At 46.2% G+C, this 24,460-nt stretch overlaps 1 protein-coding gene across 1 annotated transcript; it reads left to right on the top strand.

Moving 5' to 3' along the window:
• Positions 1–387: 387 nt before the first annotated feature.
• HRH1 (histamine receptor H1) lies at positions 388–24,233 on the top strand. The gene is made up of 2 exons (XM_049766286.1): positions 388–450; positions 22,447–24,233. The coding sequence occupies exons 1-2, from the start codon at positions 388–390 to the stop codon at positions 23,914–23,916; spliced, it is 1,533 nt and encodes a 510-aa protein (XP_049622243.1). The 3' UTR covers positions 23,917–24,233.
• The last annotated feature ends 227 nt before the right edge of the window (positions 24,234–24,460 follow it).

The following is a 24,460-nucleotide window of genomic DNA, read 5'->3' as shown; positions in this document are numbered from 1 at the left end:
GTGGAGAGAAGTTGGATCAGAACTGATGCCCATCTAAGGAGGAGGCCAAAGGTCTGGAGGGACGGAAGGTCAGTGTCTGCCATGCCAAGTATCTGAAGTGAAGTTCCGGGGCATTTAGGGAGCACCCCGTACTCCAAGCCACCACCTCTCCACCTCCCCATTCCTAGCACATATCCCCACCAGCATATCAGTGATGAGGCCCACCTGTGTCCTGCAGGATGTGATGGTTCAGAGGCCCTCTCTTCAAGTTCTGAGGTTCATTTTGGAATCATCTGTGTTTACAAGCTCAGCAAGAAGTTTCTTACTCAGAGCAAGGCACAGAGCAACACAAATGGGGTTCCATTGTTCTTCACCCTGCCCTGAAGGAGTTCATCTCTTAGAAGTAGCATGGCTGGAGAAGCCCCCCAGTTTGGCAGGCAGGATCCAGGGAGCCTGGAAGCCTGTCAGCTGGTAAGTAGGGGGTCTCTCTTCTCTTCCCTGCAAGGCGAGGAATTGCATCCTGGGAGCCCCAGTTTCCAAACCTTCAAGGTCACAGCAACAGTAAGTTCAGGCAGAGAAGGGGGCCAGAGTCTCCTCAAAAAAAAAATATGGGTGATAATCATCATTCCTGGCTCGGGGTGGCAGGGGATTAAAAGAGATGACGCACGAGCAACTCAGACTCCATAGATGTACTGATTTGTCTGGACTTTGGAGATTAAATGATGGAGGAAGACAGGCATTCTGAGCCAGGCACTGCCTGGGTTGAGACAAGAGGGGGCAGTGGGCAACCCCTGTAGGACGTCCTCTTGCTCTGTAACACTCAGAGTGATGGAAGGGAGCTGCTAGGACCCTGTCTTCGCCCCCCACCCCACTATACCCAGTTATCAGCTCTGTTAGTTTGCTTGTGCATTCCTTAGAATTTTCTAGATATAAGATCATATCACCTGCAAAGTGAGCTTGACAATCTAGCATCCTTCCAATTCTGATGCCTCTTGCATTGTCTTGCCTACTTGCTGGATTGCTTCTAACACCTTGGAGTTTTTGTATGCTTGTTTTGGTTTTTGTTTTGTTTTGTTTTGTTTTGGGGTCACACCTGGTGATGCTCAGAGGTTACTCCTGGCTCTGTGCTCAGAAATCACCCCTGGCAGGCTCAGGGGACCATATGAGATGCCAGGAATGGAATTGGGGTCTGTCCTATGTTGACCACATGCAAGACAAACGCCCTACCACTGTGCTATCTCTCCGACCCTGTTTTGTTTTTTAAGTGCCAGGCATCAAACCTAGGGCTTCTCACATGTGATAATAACACTCCACTACATTTCATTTCCTGATCAACACACTTTTGATATTTGCCCAAGTCTGACCTAGACTTGGCTGGAGTCAACAGAGGGATCCACCAACCTCTGCAGGGTGACTGGCCAGACAAAGGAGGGTATGCAGGCAGGGTGAGAGAGAGAGAGAGAGAGAGAGAGAGAGAGAGAGAGAGAGAGAGAGAGAGAGAGAGAGAGAGAGAGAGAGAGAGAGAGCTAGGGTAGATCTCTAGAGCTCCTGCCTTCATGCCCAAGTCTCCCTGGCTGGGGAGCATGGAGGAGAAAGAACCCCAGAGAGCCTTCTTGTGTGACTCCTCCTGGTGGCAGTGTCGGGTGGCAGCCTTCAGTCATGGCTGAGGACTCAGGGATGAGTCAGACTGCAGTTTGGCACCCCAGGTCTCCTGGGAAAGTATGGTTGGTAATTAAAGAGTGACAGCCCGGCTTGACACGGATTATAATGGAGATCTGTACAAAGTTCGCAAAGCCCTAGAGAAGGTAGGCAGTGAACCCTGTCTGGGGAATGAAGAGACTCTGACAGGAAGTGACGTCAGCACTGGCTAGCCAGCTTGGACTGAATGAATGTCTGGACCAGGCCCCCCCGACACAGAACAGCATTTTGCAGAGCTCCAGGGACGAGACAGCGCCTTGAGGAAGGGTCATAGAAGAAGAGGAGGCTGCCCAGTAAGATGGAACCCCACAACACGATGGGGCTGAAGGTACTAACATTGCACTTGTCCCTGCCTGTCCACCTCTCTGTGTTCAAATCAGAACCTGGGCTGCAGGCAGGGCTTATCTCCTGGGTTATTGCTGTGCTGTTGGAATTATGAATACTTAAAGATAAGGCTCTGATCTAAGTGTACTTTCCCAGTGCGCTACACTCACTCAGGAAGATTGAAAAGTGGGTGAGAACAAGAAAGAGGATAAATCCGAAGACACAAAGCAAGCCAAAGCTTTGTGGGTGGGGATTGGAGGGTGCTCCGTTGCCCAAGAAGCAGATTGGGTTTTTCCTCTAAGGATCTTGGATGAAAAGGGTTGATCCATATTTACCTTCTCATTTCCCACATACTGCATTTGAATTTCTTCTGCCATGGTTGGACTAGAGACAAGGTAGCCTGGTGTTATTGCAGTGCAACCTTAACTTATACTTTAGCAGCTTCTGTGGTCCTCAAACTACGGCCCCGCAGGCCACAGATGGTATTTGTTCCCGTTTTGTTTCTCCACTTGAAAGTAAGATATATGCAAGTGTGCATAGGAATTTGTTCATAGTTTTTGGTTTTACTATCGTCTGACCCTCCAACGGTCTGAGGGACAGTGAACTAGCCCTGTGTTTAAAAAGTTTGAGGACTAGGCCCGGAGAGATAGCACAGCAGTGTTTACCTTGCAAGCAGCCGATCCAGGACCAAAGGTGGTTGGTTCGAATCCCGGTGTCCCATATGGTCCCCCGTGCCTGCCAGGAGCTATTTCTGAGCAGACAGCCAGGAGTAACCCCTGAGCACTGCCGGGTGTGGCCCCCCCCCCCAAAAAAAATAGTTTGAGGACCATTGTGGGAAGGTTGCACGGTGAAGTCTTGTTATGACTGAAATCCAACTAAAATTACGTTTGTAATTACGGTGTTTCAATTTAAAAAATATGGAATAAAAAAGTTTGAGGACCACTGCTAGCTTATAGCTCCAAAAATAAAATAAAAACAGCAACAGATCTCAATTTTGAATAGGGAAAGAGTTGGTGGGTTATGGAAGGATTGACTTCTGTGCTGAGGATGGGGACCTCCCATTTGGAAGTTGTTTGGACCATGCAATGATAGTCCCTGGGTCAGTGAGAGGGGACATCTGTGGTGATTTTTGCTACTCTTCCATGCTTACAACAGTAATTCTGGAGTAGGCTGTTCAGTTGCTGCATGTGGCGTGGCAGTTACAAGTTCAACCATCATCCCAGGCTTTGATCTCTGTGTAAATACACCCTTTCCCAGGAAACTATTTTTAGTAGGACTTTGGTCTGCTCCCCCACCCCAGACTTTTTTTGTTTGTTTGTTTTGTTTTGTTTTTTGGGCCACACCTGGTGACGCTCAGGAGTTTCTCCTGACTATGCGCTCAGAAATTGCTCCTGGCTTGGGGGACCATATGAGACGCTGGGGAATCGAACCGTGGTCCGTCCTAGGTTAGTGCGTGCAAGGCATATGCCCTACTGCTTGTGCCACCACTCTGACCCCTTCCACCCCAGACTTGACCCTACTTCTGCAGGGCTCTTTCTTTTCTATCTCCACACTAATCCACAGACTCCAGGAATCTTCTCTCTGTCTCTCTCTGTGTGTCTCTCTCTGTGTCTCTCTCACTCTTTCTCTCTCTCTCTATCTTTCTCTCTCTCCCCCCCCCCTTCAATACAGAGAATCATGCATCAGATTTACCCCCCAGCCACCAGGGAATTTCTTGCTGTTGGGTCTGGCTAATTTACCCAAAAGGATAAAAAAATTCTTAAATAAACTAGACCACTGCCCCAGCCTCCCTGAAGCATGGTGGTGGTGATGGTTGGGGAGTGAGCTCACTCGCTCTCATTTCTTCTCCAGCATCTTGGCTTAGCATGCCACCTGGAACCACACCGATGCTTAATTACTAGTTTCTGAATATATTAATAAATTAGCATAAAAGGAAGCCCAGGAAAGGGTCCCTCTGGGATAGAACTGTGGTATTTAAAATGGATGATTCAGCCATTGGATGGAGACAATGGGAAGCTCACTTGTCCTATTTTATTGTTTCCCAAATTGATTATTAAGTATCTGAGGTCCTTTGTTTTTCCAAATTCATGCTAAGACAGATTTGTCCAGATTGATCACGTGTCTCGTTAAGATTAGACAAGAATCACATTAAGTCTATATACTGGTTGGTGAGGACAGACAGACCTATTTACTCTCTTGGGTTTTCTCTCCCACAAATATCTATCTGTTTTTTATCATTTTCTAGTTTTCTGTATACAAGTATGGTGCAGAGTTGTTTAACTGAGATCATTCTAAGATTGAACTTGAGTGAGTTGTAGAAATGGTACAGCAGGTAGGGCACTTGTCTTGTGCATACCAAACAAGGCTCGATCCCCAGCATCTCCTATGGTCCCCTGAGCCCCACCAGAAGTAATTCCTAAGTGCAAAGCCAGAGGTAATCCCTAAGCATCTCTGGGTGTGGCTCCAAAACAATAAAAAGAATGAGCTTAAGAATTGTAAGACTTTTTTGTGTCTATTTTTGGATATACCTGGCATGCTCAGGTCTTGCTCTTGGCTGTTTTCAGAACTTGGTTTCTGATCTGTGCTCCTGGATCACTCCTGGTAGTACTTGGGGGATGAGATGTAGTGCTGGGGTGCTCAGATATAATTCCTGTGTCTATGCTCAGGGGGTCACTTCTGACAGGGGACAGGGGACCATAGAAGTGCTGGGATTACGGGCCCGGAGAGATAGCACAGCGGCGTTTGCCTTGCAAGCAGCCGATCCAGGACCAAAGGTGGTTGGTTCGAATCCCGGTGTCCCATATGGTCCCCCGTGCCTGCCAGGAGCTATTTCTGAGCAGACAGCCAGGAGTAACCCCTGAGCAACGCCGGGTGTGGCCCAAAAACCAAAAAAAAAAAAAGAAGTGCTGGGATTAAACATACAAGACTAGTGTGCTCTCCGTGGTGCTATCTCCAGCCCATGACTCATGCTCTTCTATGTCCTTATGTATATATTCACACCATGTTTAGACAAACCTAACTCGAAACCTTGAGATCTTGATCAGCAGATGGTGCCTAGAGCACCAGGTGTGAAGCTAAAGAAACTCATAATTAATTACCTACCAGTTCCTGAGAAATAAACAACTATATTCTTCTTCCAGATATTTCATTTCCTTTAACATATAAAGAATCTTGTTTTCTCAAGGACAAAATGGCCTGAATCATTTTAGCCTCTGAAAGTGTCTCCTTACTCAAGGCATTCCAGCCAGGGACTGGGAAGTAAAAGGAGACATTATTCTGTGCATCCTGAAATGATAAGAGTGTGTCACTGTCCTTGGCCTAGTGCTCACCATGTCCTTATCTGATGTTAGCGCAGAAGTTCATGTTTGCAAGTTCATAAAATCTGGATCGAGCACCTTTACTGATTGCCCTCTTCTTATCATTCTGAAAAGGAAGAGGAGACAGACTAGGGGGACAGGAACTAGAAATAAAGAGTGGTCAAAGTCTTAGGAGGTGACTATAACCAGGTTGTAAAGGAAACTTACTTTCAATCACACATGGCTATTGGTACTGGACATCAAACCCAAATGTCTGGAAACCCCTTTCCATGTCTGCATGGAACAGGAAAAACTGATTCCTTGATGTTGAGATCCTCAGTGCTCTGTGGGCTGAGATAGCTTATTGAAAAGCTTGCAGCCACAGCGTGTGTGGAGAAGAAAGCTGTTGAAATATCATTTTCTTTTTCTTCATTGTTTTTTAAGGCTATGGAGTAAAAGATGATGGGCAAGGCATGAGACTACTTTTCTTTGCCATTTAGTGATTGTTACCCCACAGCTTCCCTTTACTTGGCCTCATTTAAAAAATTCCAAGGCTGGAACCAGGGAGAGAGCACATTAGGGAAGGGACTTGCCATGCACAGGCCAGCCCAGGTTCAATCCTCGGCACCTCATATGGTCCTTAAACTCTATTGGATATGCCCCCACCCCACCCCCAAAATCTAAGGTTGTCATTCATGAGAAAAGTAAAGAACCTGACCAATATCCAATCTACCTCCTGGATTCTTCTTTCATATTGAAGGAGAGACCACAGAGGGACTGTAGGAAAAGCTGGGGCCATGAGTCATTTCCACACTTGTCCTTCAGTTTTCCTTTTTTATTTTTAAAAATATCTTTATTTAAGCACCATGATTACAAATAGGTTTGTAATTGAGTTTCAGTTATAAAAAAAGAACCCCTTCACCAATGCCCCATCTCCTTCCTCCCTCAACCTCTGCCTGTTTTCAAAACAGGCATTCTACTTCTCTCACTCATTAACATTGCCGTGATGGTTGTTAGTATAGTTATTTCTCTAACTGCACTCACCACTCTTTGTGTAAGCTTCATATTGAGGGCTGGTCCTTGCAGCCCTCATCTCTATGGTCTCTCAATAAAAGACAATAATGTCTTTTATTTTTCTTAAATCCTACAGATGAGTGAGACTATTCTGTTGTCTATCCTTCTCCCTCTGACTTATTTCACTCAACATTATAGTTTTCACGTCCATTCATGTATAGGAAAATTTCTGGATGACTGCACAGTATTTCATTGTGTATATATACCATAGTTTCTTTAGCCACTCACCTGTATTTGGGCATCTGAGTTGTTTCCAGAGTCTGGCTATTGTACATAGCACTGCAATGAATATAAGTGTGCAGAAGGCAGTTTTGTATTGTTTTTGTGTTTCTAGGGTATATCCCTAGGAGTACTATAGCTGGATCATATGAGAGCTCAACTTCCAGTTTTTGGAGGAATCCTCATATTGTTCTCTAAAAAGGCTGGAATAGACAGCATACCCACCAGCAGTGAATGAGAGTTTCTTTTCCCACATCCCTACCAGCATTAATTGTTCTTGGTTTTGTGTGTGTGTGTGTGTATGTGTGTGTGTGTGATGTGTGCCAGTCTCTGTGGCATGAGATGGTACCTTACTGTTGTTTTGATTTGCATCTCCTTGATGGTTAGTGATGTGGAGCATTTTTTCATGTGCCTTTTGACCATTTGTATTTCTTCTTTGAGAAAATGTCTGTTCATTTCTTCTCCTCATTGTTTGATGGAGTTGGTTTTGTTCTTGTTAAATTCTGTCACTACCTTGTATAACTTAGATATTAGTCCCTTATCTGATGGGTATTGAGTGAATAGTTTCTCCTATTCTGTGGGTAGCCTCTGTATCCTAGTCGCTATTTCCTTTGAAGTGCAGCTTAATATAGTCCCATCTGTTTATCCCTTCTCAGCTTAATATCCTCCCATCTATTAATCTCTGCTTCCACTTCTTTGGAGAGTGATGTTTTCTCCTTGAAGATGCCTTTAGTCTTAATGTCATGGAGCATTTTACTGATGTTTTCTTCTATATACCTTATGGTTGTGGGTCTTATATCAAGGTCTTTAATCCATTTGGATTTAACCTTTGTGCATAGTGTTCTGATTTCCTTTTATTTATTTATATTTTTGATTGGGTCCCATCTAGTGATGCTCAGGGATTACTACTGTCTTTGCATTCATAGATCACTCCTAGTGATGTTAAGGGGACCATAAGGGATGTTGGGATTGAACCTAGTACTAGACAAGCACCCAACCCACTGTGCCTGTCCCACTTCTAAGGGTGAAGTCAGAATTCTAGTGGACCTGGAGAGTACAGCAGGTAAAGTGTGTCCATTGCATAAAGCTGACCTGGGTTTGATTCCCAGCATCCCATACTGTCTGTCCCCTAAGCGACATTAGGAGTAATTTTTGAGTGCAGAGTCAAGAGCAACCCATGAGCTGGATGTGGCCCAGAAACAAACAAAAACAAACAAAAAGCAGAATCTTAAGGACCCATATAAGAAAGCAGAAAACATTTCATCTAAGCCTAGCACTGGCTAACACAAGACTGCTAAGTTCCTGGTTTGTTCTCCTTTATATGACTTGAATCTTGGCATTAAACCTATTTCCCTTTTTGCTCTGTCTCCCAGGAAGCTCAAATGCATGGCCCAATTCTAGTAGTTCTTTGAACTGCCCTTAGTTTCATTCTATTTGTCTGGCACATCTTTATTTCCTTAAAACATTATACTCTGTCTTCTGGGTGTTTGATTAATAAACAAGAACAGAGAAATTTGGGCTGGAGTGGTGGCACAAGTGGTAAGGTGTCTGCCTTGCTTGCGTTAGCCTAGGACAGACCACGGTTTGATCCCCCGGCATCCCAGATGGTCCCTCAAGCCAGGAGTGATTTCTGAGTGCAGAGCCAGGAGTAACCCCCGAGCATTAATGGATGTGCCCCTCAAAGAAAAGAACAGAGAAATTTCTTAGACTATAGAGATTATTTTTTCCAAAATAATTTCATTGAACTCTTAATGACATGTCCTAAAATTCAACATTGTTTTAACTTAAAGGGATTATCTTATTATTTATTCTTTATGAGCCACAAATGCCAGTATTCAGGACTTAATACTGGCTCTGTGCATGGGGGATCAGTCCTGGTAGCTCTCGAGACTTCATATGAAGCTGGGGATTGAATGTGGGTAGGCTGCATACAAAGCAAGTGTCCCACCCGCTGGACTCTCTTTGGCTCCAAATTCACCCATATTAAGTGAATAACACAATTTGATTATTGTAAGCAAATATGCAGAATCCCATTTCAAAACCTTGTTCTCACTCGCACAGACTTCTCCTTCCTGGCCTGGAACAAGTATGCATCCTATATCTCCATCCTTAGCCCCCTGAACTGCTAGTGTAACAGGTCCCTTTTTTGTATAGCTTATTGTGATTTGGGTCTCTTGGTTCTATTGTCATTAACTTTGAGTTTGGTATTTAAGTCTGTTCTTTTTTTTTTTTTTTTTTTCCATTCAATGCTCATGAGACAGCTTTGCCCCTGGTAACATCCACTTTTTTTTTTTCTTTTCTCAGTTTGTAGGAAGACATAGAAATATGAGGGAGAACACAATGATTCATGTTCTATGTCCTAATTAAAAAAAAAAAAGAAAAAAAAGAAAGCAGGGGCCAGAGAGATAGCATGGAGGCAAGGTGCTTGCCTTGCATGTAGAAGGTCGGTAGTTTGAATCCCAACATCCCATATGGTCCCCGAACCTGTCAGGGGTGATTTCTGAGCATAAGCAGGGGTCTCAAACCCACGGCCCACGGGCCGTTTCCAGCTCTTTGTACAACATTTTGTGGCCCTGCCCTAGAAGAATATTTTTTGTTTTGTTTTGTTTTAGTTGCTTAGGTCACACCCCCCAGTGTTCAGGGCTTACTACTGATATTGCACTCAAGGATCACCCCGACTTTGCCTCCTGTGGCCTCCAGGTAAATTGAGTTTGAGACTACTGGCATAGAGCCAGGTGTAACCCCTGAGTGCTGGCTGGTGTGACCCAAAAACCAAAAAAAAAAAAAAAAAAAAAAAGAAAGAAAGAAAGAAATAAGAAGAAGAATAAAAGGAAAACAGACAGGAGCCCCTGTCTAAAAGCTATAAATATGAATTAAAAAATAAAAGAGGGGGGGCTGGTATGGTGAGGTTTTTGTTTTTGTTTGTTTGGCATAGGCATATTAAGTATTGGGGAAATTAGAAAGGAAATTCCCTTAGCCTAAGAGATACAGGATGTCTCCACCATTGAAGCATATTGTCATGAGCCTGACTACAGGATCCGGACCTGTTCATTGTCGAACCCCAAAGTCTTTCTTTATGGTATAAGGAAATGTTCTGCTCAGATGTGGTTGTCAAAGTCAGTCCTCTGTAATTGGAGATCCTGGATTTTGCACAGACCCTAGGACGAAGTCTAGATAGAGTATTTCTTTATGGTTCCAGAAGTTTTGCTCAGTTACTATTGTTGTAGTCAGTCTTCTGTTTTTAGCAATTTTGGTTTTTGCACAGATCAAGGAATGGAGTGTCTTCTGATATCATCTCACCACTAGGTGATGAGTTAGGGCAACCTGCCCTTAGATCAAGTTGTTGCTGTTTCCTCATAGACAGGATGTTTTATGAACCTACCCTGGGCAAATTGGTACCAGAGTGGTATTAGGGACTCTCCGGGCGGGGGGGGGGGGGAGTTTACTTCCTGGTGTTGCTTCAGGGAACTGTGCCAGTTCTAAAGTTGGCATTTGGGGCTTGGGGTTGAACAATTGATGTCCAATCACATGAAATCGAAGTCGAGTCCCCATGACATATATTCAGGGTGGAAGTCACCCCTGTATTATAAAATTTATGGGTTCTTATCCCTAGTATATAAGAATTTGTTTCTAAACATAAGATTTCCCCCATTTTAGTGTGCCTACACAGAAGGAATGATGCCATATTATATTATTGGTGCATTTGGTGGTAAAAATGACAAGCTATACAATCCCTGTGTCCTGGTTTTCACCTGTGCTTTTATGCCAAGCAAGAATGTTCTACTATAATTTCTTACCTAGCACAACCAAAACAAGCAAAAATAAAAATTAGAATTAAAAAATGAGATGGAAAAGACTTTTTTTACATTTTGAAATAAATACACTAAGAGCTATACAATTTTTTTTATTTTATTTTATTTTATTTTTTTGGTTTTGAGGCCACACTTGGTCAGGGGTTACTCCTGGCTATATGCTCAGAAATCGCTTCTGGCTTGGGGGACCATATGGGATGCCAGAGATTGAACCACTGTCCATCCTATGTCAGTGCACCCAAGGCAAACTCCCTACTGCTGTGCCACCACTCCAGCCCCTAAGAGGTATACTATTTAGAAATTAAACATACAAAGAAAATATAGATATCCCCACTAAGTCTTTTGAGATAGTCTTGAGGGGGATGAGATCCAGGACACAGTTTCTTCCCACACTGTGGTCTTAGTAAGTCTGAAAAATGGTTTGCAGTCATAAGGGATCAGGTAGTGTCCTGGAGCTGGGGATTCCTCTGGAGCTGTGTCTGGTAGCAAGCAATAGTCCACATTGGTACAGGGAGAAAGAGGGCCTCATGGATTGCATCAGCAGGAGTGGTGGTTGCAGCTTCTTGCTGGGGTGAGAGATGAGAGGCAAAGAGGGTGTCCTTTCGCTTTGGTGCCATTCTACACTTCTTCCTTCCTCTCTCCTCTCCACTCCTCTTCTTTATTCTCTTCTTGCTTCTACCCCACTCTTCTTCTCTCCTTTCCTCTCTATTCCTCTCTCCACTCCTCTTCTTGTCTTTCTCCTTGTCTGTCCTTTCCTTTCCTTTTCTTCTTTGCTTCTCTTGTATGTTTTTGTTGGGGAACTACTTTCACAGTGCTCAGGGATCAATCCTGGTGTTGCTCAGGAGAGAGTGGGCACTGGTGCGGAGTGAACCCCGCTCTCCTGCGCACAGCAATCCAGCCCTTTGAGCATCTCCCAAGCTGATTGGTACCCTTTGAAGTACAAATATATTTTATTAGGACAGGGAGCAGGTTCGAATGGCCACTGTGCAGCTTTGTAGGACAGAGGTGAGTTTGAACAGGCTCAATTCATACACGTAGAGGTAGGGTCAGCCTCTGTTGGCATGTATGTTGGGGTGTAAGGAGGTGTTAGCCATTTCTGCATGCACCCATTGCAGCTGCTTGCTTGCATCCAGCTTCCACCTTACTCCCTTTTCCCTCCCTCCCTGTGCCTTAAAGTTTCGGAGGTGGCCTCAGTCCCATTCTGCCCCTCCAATTTTCTGTTCTGGCCAGTCAGACCCATTGGTCTGTTGAATGCCAGAGAACCATCTCTAGTGAGTCATGCAGAAGGTTCTAGAACCATTCCAGACTATTCTCTATTCAGTCCATCACCTAACTTGGCACTTGCTTGTGTCCCCTAAATTTGCTTTTTCTGGAAAATCTGTTCAGATATCCAATCAAACAAAGAAAACAGGGTAATAAGTGACATTAAAAAATTTCAGAGGGGGGCCGGGCGGTGGCGCTCGAGGTAAGGTGCCTGCCTTACCTGCGCTAGCCTAGGAGACGGACCGCGGTTCGATCCCCCGGCGTCCCATATGGTCCCCCAAGCCAGGAGCGACTTCTGAGCGCATAGCCAGGAGTAACCGCTGAGCGTCACCGGGTGTGGCCCAAAAACCAAAAAAAAAAAAAAAAAAAAAAAAAAAATTTCAGAGAGTGGCCAAAGCAGTGGCGCAAGAGGTAAGGTGCTTGCCTTGCATGCACAGACCTAGGACAGACCACGGTTTGATCCCCTGGTGTCCCATATGGTCCTCCAAGCCAAGAGTGATTTCTGAGCGCATAGCCAGGAGTAACCCCTGAGCGTCACTAGGTGTGGCCCAAAAAACAAAATAAAATAAAATAAAATAAAATTCAGAGATCACAGGCCAAGTGAAAGTCCTGCCCATGGGCACCCCATGAGCCTCCAAACACCGCCAGGAGCACATGCAGACACTGAGATGGGCTTGGCCCCTGAGAATTGCTAGGTGTGGACCTGCTAATTTTTAAAAAAAAAACATTCCATATAAAAATTCAAACACTTGTTTTTCAATTGTATTTATTTATTAGGCAGGGGTCAAAACCCAGGGCCTCACCCAACCTTACAGGCAGCTGAGGTGCATCCTTGGCCTGATTTTCCATTTTGTGAATGTGGGTGGGTGGAGAGATTGGGCCACACTCAGGGGCTGCTCCTGCAATGTATTCGGGACTCAAACCTGGCAGTTACCGGGGATGGAACCAGGGTCAATCACAGGCAAGGCAAGTACCTTCACCTCTGTGCTATGACTGCCCTTTTTGGTATGGAGGGTAGGAGGGATTGTACCTGAGTACAGTAACTCAGGGGTTATTCCTAGTCTGTGCTCAGGAATTACTCCTAGACTTGGGAGACCAATGCTGGGAATGGAACAGGGATTGGCCGTGTTCATGAAAACGCATTCCACTCTATACTATTGCTCCATCCCCCATCCCCTTTCCCTGTCCCTTGTGCTTTATTTCTTTTTAGATTTTTGGGGCCACCCTCGGTGATGCTCAGGAGTTACTCCTGGCTCTGAGCTCAGAAATTGATCCTGGCTTGGGGGATCATATGGGACGCTGGGGGGATCGAACCATGGTCTGTCCTGAGTCAGCCGTGTGCAAGGCAAACACCCTACCTGCGCCATTGCTCTGTGCTTTATTTCTAAAGCAATTCCAGCATCTAATACTGCTGAACTTTATCCATGACTCAAGCTTCTTGCTCAGCCTCCCACCCAGCACCTCCTGCCCACAGGCAGTCCCTTTCTCAATAACACTTCCTTCCTGCCTCTCTGCACATCTGATGCGTACCCCTCTCCTAGAAGTCTCTGGGGGGTGGGCCATCTGGCTGCTAACCTATGTTTTGTCTCATCCAGAGGCTGAACATGGGAGCAACTAGCCAAGGGCTGAGACTCAGGCCAGCCATGCTGGCATGTTCTATTCACTATCCACCTTGTACCAGAGCAAGTCCACACTCCATGGACATGCAGCCAGCTGGGAATCATTGGGAATCTATCATGGTCCGCTCCAGTGCTTGTTCAGGCACTCTTGTTTTCTCAGACGAGAGCAAAGAAGAGCCTGGCCCATGTTCTTGAGCTCAGAACCAATAGACAAGGAGGCAGAGGGAGAGTCTGGAATGAGGAACAGAGGGTGGATCCCTAAAAATGTGGGTCAAATGCCAAACTCTTACTTTGCACAGAAGAAAACAAAAGATGTACTAAAAATGGGGGAACTGTTTTGACTGCTTTTCCAGACAGATCTGTTCATTTATTTCTGATTTTTTTCAACGTGTATGTGATGCCAGGGGTGAAACTGGGGCCTCACACAGGCAGGTGGGCTCTCTACCACTGTGTTTTCTTTCCAGCTCCTACTTTAGTTTTGCTGGTTAGAACGAATGTAATTAGTTCTCCTCTGCCCAACTGTAGAAATAAGATGTCCTCATTGCTGAAAATCTGGGGAAATAGCAAAGCCAATAAACATTGTTCTCTGCCCAGAGTTGATGTCTTCCTGGGCAAGACTTGTCTCCTGTGAATTTAATTCCACAGTGATGTTTACTCGTCTCATTACTGTTGCTCCATAAATGTAATTAATTATCAGGGGCCAATCACCAATTTTTTTTGTCACTCCCCCATAATGTATTGTTCCCAGAGTTTGATTATTTTCCTGTTACCGATGCTACATATGATGCTGCATATATAATGCTACTATCTTGCTACATTCAACATCTTTGTGCATATCTTTGTTGTTGTTGTTGTTGTTGTTGGTTTTATGATCATATCCAGCAGTGCTCTGGGCATACTGTAGGCTCTGTGCTCAGGGACTTTTGCTGGCAGAATCAGAAAGTGAAATTCAGTTGGCCACATGCAAGTGCACTACCAGCTGTACTTTCTCTTTTGTTTGTTTGTTTTTCTGTTGTTTGTTTTGGGGCCACACCTGGCTATGCGCTCAGAAATCACTCCTGGCTTAGGGGACCACATGGGACACCGAGGAATGGAACTGCGGTCCATCCTAGGTCAGCCACGTGCAAGGTAAACACCCTACCACTGTGTCACTGCCTCGGCCTCATCAGCTGTACTATAGCTACATCTCCCTTACAGAAGTCTTTTTTCATCTTTGAGTTATCTGGAATAAAAGTCCATCTTTCTTTTCTTTTATGTAGTTTTCTTTTTCTCCCTCTTTCTCCATTCCTTTATTTCCCTTTTCCTTCCTTCCTTCCTTCCTTCCTCCTTCCTTCTGTCTTCCTTCCTTCCTTCCTTCCTTCCTATAGAGGAGTCATTCCCAACTGGGGATCATATGTTGCAGAGATTCCACCTCAAAGTATTTTCTATGTAAGGCATGTACCCCAGTTCTAGGAGAAAGTCAAAACATTAATTAATCTATGTCAATATTCAACAGAACTGATCTTTCAAATGATTGCTGACTGGTTCCTCTTGATGGAATAGACCCACCCCCATGTCTGACCCTTTCCTTTACCCCATGCTTCTCCCTGCTCTTGGGCACCCCATGCTTCTCCCAAGTCCTGCTCCCCATGTCTGAGCTTTTATGGATCTCCATCAGGAAATCTCTGCTGAGCTGCCATTATGTGATCACAAGTGGCAGCCAAGGGTGGACATGTATGGTCTCTAGAGGTGGGCAGGGGACCCATTAATCCAGGTATTGGGTGTCCAATTTCAAAACCAAAATTAGTGGATCCACTTCATGCCCTAAAGTTACTTCCTATTTTGTGAAACAAATCAGCCCAAGAAAGAATGATATGCCCAGAGCAAGTTGATAGAAATGGGGTTAGCAGTGTTGCGGGTGCTCAGTGAAAAGCAACTGAAAGCCTCAAGAAAAAGGTTGTTCAGTGGGAGTTGAGAGGTTGAGCATATGCCTGTGAGAAAGATCTTAGGTTTGGTCCCCAGCACTGCCTGGCTTGAGCACCCCTCCATGTCAACCCCACAGTAAAACGTAAGTACAGGGGCTGGTGAGATAGCATGGAGGTAGGGCATTTGCCTTCCATGCCGAGGGATGGTGGTTCGAATCCCAGCATTCCATATGGTCCCCCGTGCTTGCCAGGGATGATTTCTGAGTGTAGAGCCAGGAGTTAACACCTGAGCGCTGCCGGGTATGACCCAATAAAATAAAATAAGTAAATACCTGTCTTTTGTTGCTCCCTGCAAACCCAAGGGGTCCCCCCAACTTCCTGGGCTTGACTTTAGTGCCTTTAGTCTTTCCTTTACTCAGCCTGCAATCCCTCTTTTTTCCTCCTGGGCTTAAAAGCCCCACTCACTCATCTCCTTCACTGTATCTTGCTCTGACTCAATCTCACCATCATATGTCATCCTGGTGATGTGGCTGATCTCTTGCCACATGCTGACCAACAGACCCCTTAAAGTGAGAGAGGTGTGTCAGTGAGGTTGTGGTATAGACAGAAAACCCTACCTAAAGCACCTTCTCTGGATAGACATAGATCCACGGGGGTGAGCATCCCCATTAGAGTGGCAGCTTCATTAACAACAGGGATCAAAGATCTTCCAAATCCCTTGCTTCACCTTTTTATTGTGTGGGCCTTCCAACTAGCCCCAAAAAGGCTGCAGACACTCCATTCCTTCTAACACTCCTTCCAGCCAGCAGCAAAAAGCAAAGGGCCAAACCCTTCCTGCAGGGCTACTCTCTGCCAGTTATGAACTCCATTTCCAGGTCTGTTTCTCTGTTCAATTCTAGCTTAGAAATGAAGTTGCTTTAACTGGTACTCTTTGGGCATGCAGAAAATTGAGCTCCCATACGATCTAGCTATACCACTCTTAGGGATATACTTTAGGACACAAAAGTACAATAAAAAAAAAACCCTTCCTCACACCTATATTCATTGCAATGCTATTTACAATAGCCAGATTCTGGAAACAACCAAGATGCCCTTCAACAGATGAATGGCTAAAGAAACTGTGGTACTTCCTCACACCTATATTCATTGCAGCACTATTTACAATAGCCAGACTCTAGAAACAACCAAGAAACCCTTCCACAGATGAATGGCTAAAGAAACTGTGGTACATATACACAATGGAATATTATGCAGTCATCAGATGAAGTCTGAAATTTTCCTACACATGGATGAAAGTGGACTCTATTATGCTGAGTGAAATAAGTCAGAGGGAGAGAGATAGATACAGAATAGTTTCACTCATCTGTGGATTTTAAGAAAAATAAAAGACATCTTTGCAATAATTCTCAGAGACAAAAGAGAGGAGGGCTGGAAGGTGCAGCTCACGACATGAAACTCACCACAAAGAGTGATGAGTGCAGTTAGAGAAATAACTACACTGAGAACTATCCTAACAATGTGAATGAATGAGGGAAGTAGAAAGCCTGTGTCGAGTACAGGCAGGGGTGGGGTGGGGAGGAGGGAGACTTGGGACATTGGTGATGGGAATGTTGCACTGGTGAAGGGGGGTGTTCTTTACATGACTGAAGCTCAACTACAATTATATTTGAAATCAAGGTGTTTAAGTAAAGATATTAATAAAAAAGAAATAGAAAGAGAATAGAGAATTTTAAAAATGGAAAAAGAAGGGGAGAGTTCATTAGCAGTTATATTTGTGAAAATTATTGTATCACCATTAAAGTCATTAATACAATAAAAAATAGAAAAAAAGAAAGAAATAAAGAGAGAAAGAAAGAAGAAAGAAAGAGAGAAAGAAAGAAAGAAAGAAAGAAAGAAAGAAAGAAAGAAAGAGAGAGAGAAAGAAAGAAAGAAAGAAAGAAAGAAAGAGAGAGAGAAAGAAAGAAAGAAAGAAAGAAAGAAAGAAAGAAAGAAAGAAAGAAAGAAAGAAAGAAAGAAAGAAAGAAAGAGAGAAAGAAAGAGAGAAAGAAAGAAAGAGAGAGAGAGAAAGAAAAAGAAAGAAAGAAAGAAAGAAAGAAAGAAAGAAAGAAAGAAAGAGAAAGAAAGAAAGAAAGAAAGAAAGAAAGAAAGAAAGAAAGAAAGAAAGAAAGAAAGAAAGAAAGAAAGAAAGAAAGAAAGAAAGAAAGAAAGAAAGAAAGAAAGAAAGAAAGAAAGAAAGAAAGAAAGAAAGAAAGAAAGAAAGAAAGAAAGAAAGAAAAAAGAAATGGAGTTGCAGTGCCAGGTAGCAAAATATTCAGCTAAAAAAGCAGAAGTTGGTTTTTAAACGAGGAGAACTGATCTGGGAAGGCTGCTTGCTGTTCCAACTCAGTGGGTGCCCAGAGGTCAATAATGACTCCTTTGAGTCCTGCAGACAGAATGGACCACCCACGGAGACATGGCAGAAACTTTAGGACTGAGATAAACTGAGCCTGCGCTCTGCCTTCGAGCCCTGAGCACCCCCACACACCAAGCTGAGCACGCTGATATGTCAGCACCCTGTTCCGGGAGCATCCATGATTCATCCCCGCATTCCAAGTGAGGGAATTGAGGCTTGTTCAAGTACAGTCTGTGCCCAGCCAATCAGAGAGAGAGAAGTGGGGTTATTTTTCTGCCTTTACCAAGCCTGGCCTTTTTATTTGCTTGTCTTGAGAGTCACACTGAGCAGTATCCACAGGGGCCACACAGAACTGGGGTTGGAATCTGGGACCGCAGCATGCGAAGTCAACACTCCAGACCACTGAGCATCTACCAGCCCCCAAAACTGAAATTGGAATCACTGTCCTCTTCTATGAACCTAAGAGAGCACCATGATTTGGGGGACCCCCAACTGAAGCTAGGAAGGGAATGCTGAGGCTGAGTTTGCTGGGTCTCTCTCTCTCCTACAGTGAAGCCACTGTGGCCACTACCCCACCCAGGTCCTTAACAGAAAGACTTATCAGGGAGACAGCCATTGGGTCTCCCAGACCCTCGCCATTGAAAAAGTAGCAGTATTTCTGGGTACGAATCGGGTACAGCCACCTTTTCTGGCATACCTCCCACCATGCTGCCTCATGCCCATGGGTAGTTCATGGCATCCATCGAAGGATTAGGTCGTACTTGTTGAAAAGCCTTCCTCAGTCTGAGATGAGATTTGTGTTCTTAGGGCCAGATAGCACAGCAGTAGGGCATTTGTCTTGCATGCAGCCAACCTTTGATGGATGGTGGTTCTAATCCTGGCATCCCATATGATCCCCTAAGCCTACCAGGAGAGATTTCTGAGCACAGAGCCTGAGCACCGCCGACTATGACCGAAAGCCAAAAAATATGTTTTCGTGTGTGTTCTTTTTTTTTTTTTTTTAATAATTTTTTATCTTGTTTTAATTCTTCTTTTTTTTTCGCTTTTTTTTTTTAAGCACCATGATTACATACCTGATTGTAGTTGGGTTTCAGTCATAAAACAAATACCTCCTTCACCAGTGCAACATTCCCACCACCAATGCCCCCCGAAATTTATGTTCTTGGGTAGTCATTTGGGGATGTCATAGGTTTCTGTGAAAAGATTGATGGTTCTCAGCCATAAACATTCCCCATTCACCACCATCACCCCTAGCCTGGAGATATACAGCAATGCCCAGAGATACATGGGCATATATATGAAATCATATATTATATGATATATGATATATAACATATATCAATATGATTTATGAAACCATGCTTAGGAATGAGAGGAAACTGCTGCTGACAAATGGGGGATCCTTCATAGTCACAGAAGAGCCAGACCCTCTTCACAAGCACCTCATCCTGCTGTGCCTTCCAGAGCCAAGGCGAGAACCTCAAGGTTATTGAGGCTTGAACGTGGGTTCCAGCCACTTGAGCTCTGCCATCCCGAGTGCATTGTTTCCCCAATCTTTATTTTTTTTTTTGTTTTTTGTTTTTGTTTCCCCAATCTTAAACTCATCCCTCCCTGGGGGGGGGGGGGGCTCAGGATCCCAGAGGCTGGTGCATTTAATCACTGATAGCGCCGGCTGGCCCAGGGCCTAGCTCAGTAGCCGAGCTGCCTGCCCGGCCGCTTGCTGGCACAGGGGCCTGATTACATTAGCGGGTGATCGCTGAGCGGACCTGCTAATGGCTCTGGACCAGAGCCCTGGCTGAGTGCCACTGAGGCTGGCTCGTGGCACGCAGCTGAGCAAAGGCTCTACCAGCTGCAGAAGCTGTCCCCCACTGTCAGCTTCGCCCCCACAGCCCCAGGAAGGAGGAGAGAGCAAGCGAAGATCTGGGACTCTTTCGGTGAGCCAGGAACCAATAGATCACTCCCTTATTTTAATTTTTATTTGTTTGTTTTCTGTTGTTGTTATTGTTGTTTTGGGGTCATATCCAGCAGCACTCAGGGGTTACTCCTGGCTCTGCACTCAGAAGTTGCTCCTGACACTTTCGGGGGACCATATGGGATGCTGGGGATCGAACCCAGGTCCATCTCAAGTCAGCCACATGCAAGGTAAACACCCTACTGCTATGCTATTGCTCTGGTCCCTAACATTTTTTTAAAAATTCTTTTGATTTGGTTTATTTTGGTTTGGTTTTCAGGCTACATCCAATGATGCTCATGGGTTATTCCTGGCTCTGCACTCAGAAGTCGCTCTTGGCAGGCTCGGGGGACCATATGGGATGCTGTGGGAGATTCAAACGGGGTCCGTCCTGTGTTGGCTGTGTGCAAGGCAAATGCCTTACTGTTGTGCTATTTTACTTATTTATTTATTTTTGGTTTTTGGGTCACACCCTGTAGCGCTCAGGGGTCACTCCTGGCTCCACGCTCAGAAATCGCTCCTGGCAGGCTCGGGGGATCATATGATATGCCGGGATTCAAACCAATGACCTTCTGCATGAAAGGCAGACATCTTACCTCCATGCTATCTCTCCAGCCCCGCCATTGTGCTCTTGATCCAACTCCTAGAGCATTTCTTCTTTTCTTGTTGGACACAGCAAAAAGGCCGGGGCTGCCTCCTGCCCCTACTCCTGCCTGTACCTGCTGTAGACTCCCCAGACACCATTCTCAATCCCTTCTCAGTGGGCTTGGCCTGGACCTCAAAGGCAGCTGGATTCTGGGTGGGAGGAACATCTGGGCATCCTGAAGGGAGCCTGGATTCTGGCTTGAGAGGAAAAAGGAGACCGTGCCTCCCCTTCATATCTGCCAGTCTGTGCCAGTGTGAGCACTACTGAGGGCAGGCATTCAGGTTGGGGTGCAGTGGCCTAAATAACAACAGGCCTGAATTCTTTCAGAGGGGAAATCAGAAGAGTAGGCGGATTTGAGTTGGGGTCTGCACTTGGATCAGATCAACCTTCTGTCATCCCCTCCAAGTTCTTCTGGTTTCTCTCTTGTCCTTTAGGCCCGTGGGGCAGTGGGTACTCAGTGGGGTGGATGGGAGATGGGGTGGTGGGGTGACTCAGAGCTGGGCCATATCTTGGGGCACCCCATTCTAGAAATCCTTCAGAATTCTGCTCCATAGGCTTCCTTGCTCCTGAGACATGTGGCTGGGCTGAAAGGGATATTTTAGCAGTGAGTGAGTGATGAGATGTGAGCAGAGTTCTCAGTTTATTTCATCACTCTTGCTCATTCTTCACTCAGCAGAAGGGTTTGTCCACTGTTCACTTTCGATCTCACACAGAATGACAGGTGCAGCTGGAGAGGAGAAAGCTGACAAAGAATGCAGATCAGTGGGAGCTGGGATGACAGTCTAGTGGGGAGCTCATTTGTATTGCACTCTGTTGACGTGGGTTCAATCCCCAGCATCCCATGTAGTCCCCTGAGCCCACTAGGAGTAACTACTGAGTGCAGAGGCAGGAGTAAATCCCGAGCACCACCAGGTGTGCCCCCAAAACAAAGAATGTGTATCTGGGAATGAGATTGGGAGGAAAGTGGACTAGGCCAAATTCATTTCTCTAGCATTTTCTTTGAAAATGGGCAGTAAAACAGAAAAGTTTTCTTAAAAAAATAAACTTTGGGCCCAGAGAGATAGTACAGCAGTGTTTGCCTTGCAAGCAGCCGATTCAGGACCAAAGATGGTTGGTTCGAATCCCAGTGTCCCATATGGTCCCCCGTGCCTGCCAGGAGCTATTTCTGAGCAGAGAGCCAGGAGTAACCCCTGAGCATCGCTGGGTGTGGCCCAAAAAAAACAAAAACAAAAATAAAAAAAACCCTTTATGTAGTGATTGATTTGTTGATTGGTTTTTGGGCCATACTCAACAGCATGCAGCAGTTGCTCCTAGCTCTGCACTCAGAAATTGCCCCTGGCAGGCTGGGGACAATATGAGGTGCTGGGAATCAAACCTGGGTCCCTCCTGGGTTGGCTGCATGCAAGGCAAAATGCCCTACTGCTATGCTATCTCTCCAGCCCTCCTGGATGTGTGATGAGGAACCATCTGATGTAGGTACTAGAACCCAACCTTCTGCAAACAAAACATGGGGCGAAGTGGTGGCACAGCGGTAGGGTATTTGCCTTGCACGCACTAACATAGAATGGATTGCAATTCTATCCCTTGGCATCCCATATGGTCCCCCAAGCCAAGACTATTTCTGAGCACATAGCCAGAAGTAAGCCCTGAGTGTCACTGGGTGTGGCCCAAAAACAAAAAAAAAAAAAAAGAGGGAAGAGAGAGAGCATAAGGCAGAGAGGGAGGGAAGAAAGCAAGGAGAGACAGAGGAAAGAGGGAGAATTGGAGGGAAAGAGAGAAAGAAGCAGAGAGAGGGGGAAGGAGGAGAGAAAAGGCAGAGGAGAGACAGATGGAAGGAAGGATGGAGAATAAGAGGGTGAGAGATACAGTAGAGAAAAAGAAGGAGTGAGGAAAGGAAGGAAGAAAGAGGAGAAGAAGGGGCCAGAGAGATAGTACAGTGGTAGGGCGTTTGCCTTGCATCGAGTTGACCCAGAACAGACGATGGTTCAAATCCTGGCATCCCATATGGTCCCTTGAGCCAGCGAGGAGCGATTTCTGAGTGCAGAGCCAGGAGTATCCCCTGAGTGCTGGTGGGTGTGACCCCCCCAAACAAACCAAAGCAAAACAACAACAACAAAAGAGGAGAGGGAGAGGAGAAGAGGAGAGAGGAGGGACAGGAGGGACGGCAGGTGGGGACAGGAGTCACATCCAGAAAAGCAACAGCAGAGTGAGGGACAAAAGAGAGAGGATGGGCCCTCCAGGTTGTCCTCATCTATGTCTTTCTTCCCAGGGCATGCATCATTGCTGGGACCCTCCTTCTACCCAGGGGCCTCCCAACACCTCCTGCAACGCCACTGATGACCACATGTGCGAGTGGAACCAAACCACACTGGGCAGCCCGCAGTTGCTGTCACTGTCGCTGGCAGTGTTGCTGAGCTCTGTGTCCCTGGTCACCGTGGGGCTGAACGTGCTGGTCTTGTACGCGGTGCACAGTGAGAGAAAGTTGCACACGGTGGGAAACCTGTACATTGTCAGCCTGTCGGTTGCTGACCTCATCGTGGGGGCTGTGGTCATGCCCATGAACATCCTGTACCTGATCATGTGCCGCTGGTCCTTGGGCCGGCCCCTCTGCCTTTTCTGGCTCTCCATGGACTATGTGGCCAGCACGGCCTCCATCTTCAGCGTCTTCATCCTCTGCATCGACCGTTACCGCTCGGTGCAGCACCCATTGCGCTACCTCAAGTACCGCACCAAGACCCAGGCTTCAGTCACCATCCTGGGGGCCTGGTTCCTCGCCTTCCTCTGGGTCATCCCCATCCTGGGCTGGCAAAGCTTCAATGCCAGCAGCCCCACGGCCCGGGAGGGTAGATGTGAAACGGACTTCTACGATGTCACTTGGTTCAAGGTCATGACAGCCATCATCAACTTTTACCTGCCCACTGTCCTCATGCTCTGGTTCTATGCCAGGATCTATAAGGCCGTGAGGCAACATTACCAACACCGGGATCTTGCCAACGGCTCCCTGCCTTTCTTCACAGAGAGGGCACTGAGGCTCCCAGGTTCCAGACCAACCAGAGGCGTCCCATGGGGCTTCCTGAAAAGGAAATCAGGAGATATCACCCATGATGAACCCGGCCTGAAGTCCACCCTGTCTGGAGAGGCAGAAGAAATGAAGACGCCCACTGTGTACATCCAGGATGAAGACACCGAAGGTGACCCCCATCTTTGCCTCCCTCTCAGCCTGGTGCCTCCAACACAGCCTGCGGCTGAGAGGACCCTCCAGAGCAACCAAGATGTTACCCCGAGCCAGAGCCAGCAGCTAGAGACTGAGGAGCAGGGGTTCGAGGTGCTAGAGGACAACCAGTCATTTTCCAGAACTGACTCAGACACCATCACAGAGTCAGGCCCAGAGAAGCACAAAGCCAGAAGTCGCTCAAGTGTGAGCCTGGATTACATCAAATTTACCTGGAAGCGACTTCGCTCCCACTCACGCCAATACATGTCAGGCCTACACTTGAGCCGAGAGCGCAAGGCTGCCAAACAGCTGGGCTTCATCATGGCGGCCTTCATCCTCTGCTGGATTCCCTACTTCATCTTCTTCATGGTCATTGCCTTCTGCAAGAACTGTTGCAACCACTACGTGCACATGGTGACCATCTGGCTCGGCTACATCAACTCCACACTCAACCCTCTCATCTATCCCTTGTGCAATGAGAATTTCAAGAAGACCTTCAAGAGGATCCTGCGCATTCCCCCCTAAAGGGGCATCACCTCACCCAACAGGCCCGGGGCCACACTTATGATGCCCACGGGGAAGGCACAGGAGGAGGAAAGCTCCTGGGGGTTTCCCAGGCACCCTAGCTTTCTGATGGTGTTAAGGTAGATGGTCTTGAGAGTGAGGAGTCTGGAAAGTTCTTGGAAGGGCTTGACAGTGTTCAGGGGCAAGCACAGTGCTTGCAAGAGAGCTGGCTTTGGAATCTTTCTTCAGCTGCTCAGGAGAGGTGGAGACTCACTCCCACAATTTTTGGGGTTCCAGCTTCACACTTGCCTGGTTGGCAACTGAAGGAACACAAAGGAGGGATCCCCAGGACAATCAGACAGAGCTCAGGATCTTTCCAGAAGGGAGCTCTGCGACTGCAGAGGCCTTCCAGCTGCAGACAGATGTAAACCCTTTCATGGCCCACCTCGACAGACACAGCTGCTGCTTCTCAGAACAACCCCGTCTCTGTGCCTCTTGGACCACTTCCCCCAGCCAGCAACCGAGCTGCCCCCTCCAAATGCTATTTATTTGTTCTCCTGCTTCA

This window comes from Suncus etruscus, chromosome 20 (assembly GCF_024139225.1).
Source record: "Suncus etruscus isolate mSunEtr1 chromosome 20, mSunEtr1.pri.cur, whole genome shotgun sequence".
NCBI lineage: Eukaryota > Metazoa > Chordata > Mammalia > Eulipotyphla > Soricidae > Suncus > Suncus etruscus.
Note: the sequence above shows the minus strand (reverse complement) of the source record. Positions and strands in the feature narration are given on the sequence as shown.

What these genes read in the sequence shown, in the direction of transcription:
- HRH1 (XM_049766286.1), top strand. Translation starts at nt 388, where the DNA reads ATGGCTGGAGAAGCCCCCCAGTTTGGCAGGCAGGATCCAGGGAGCCTG. An exon ending in GCCTGGAAGCCTGTCAGCTG is followed by an intron (nt 451 to 22,446) that starts GTAAGTAGGGGG and finishes CTTTCTTCCCAG; the next exon opens with GGCATGCATCATTGCTGGGA.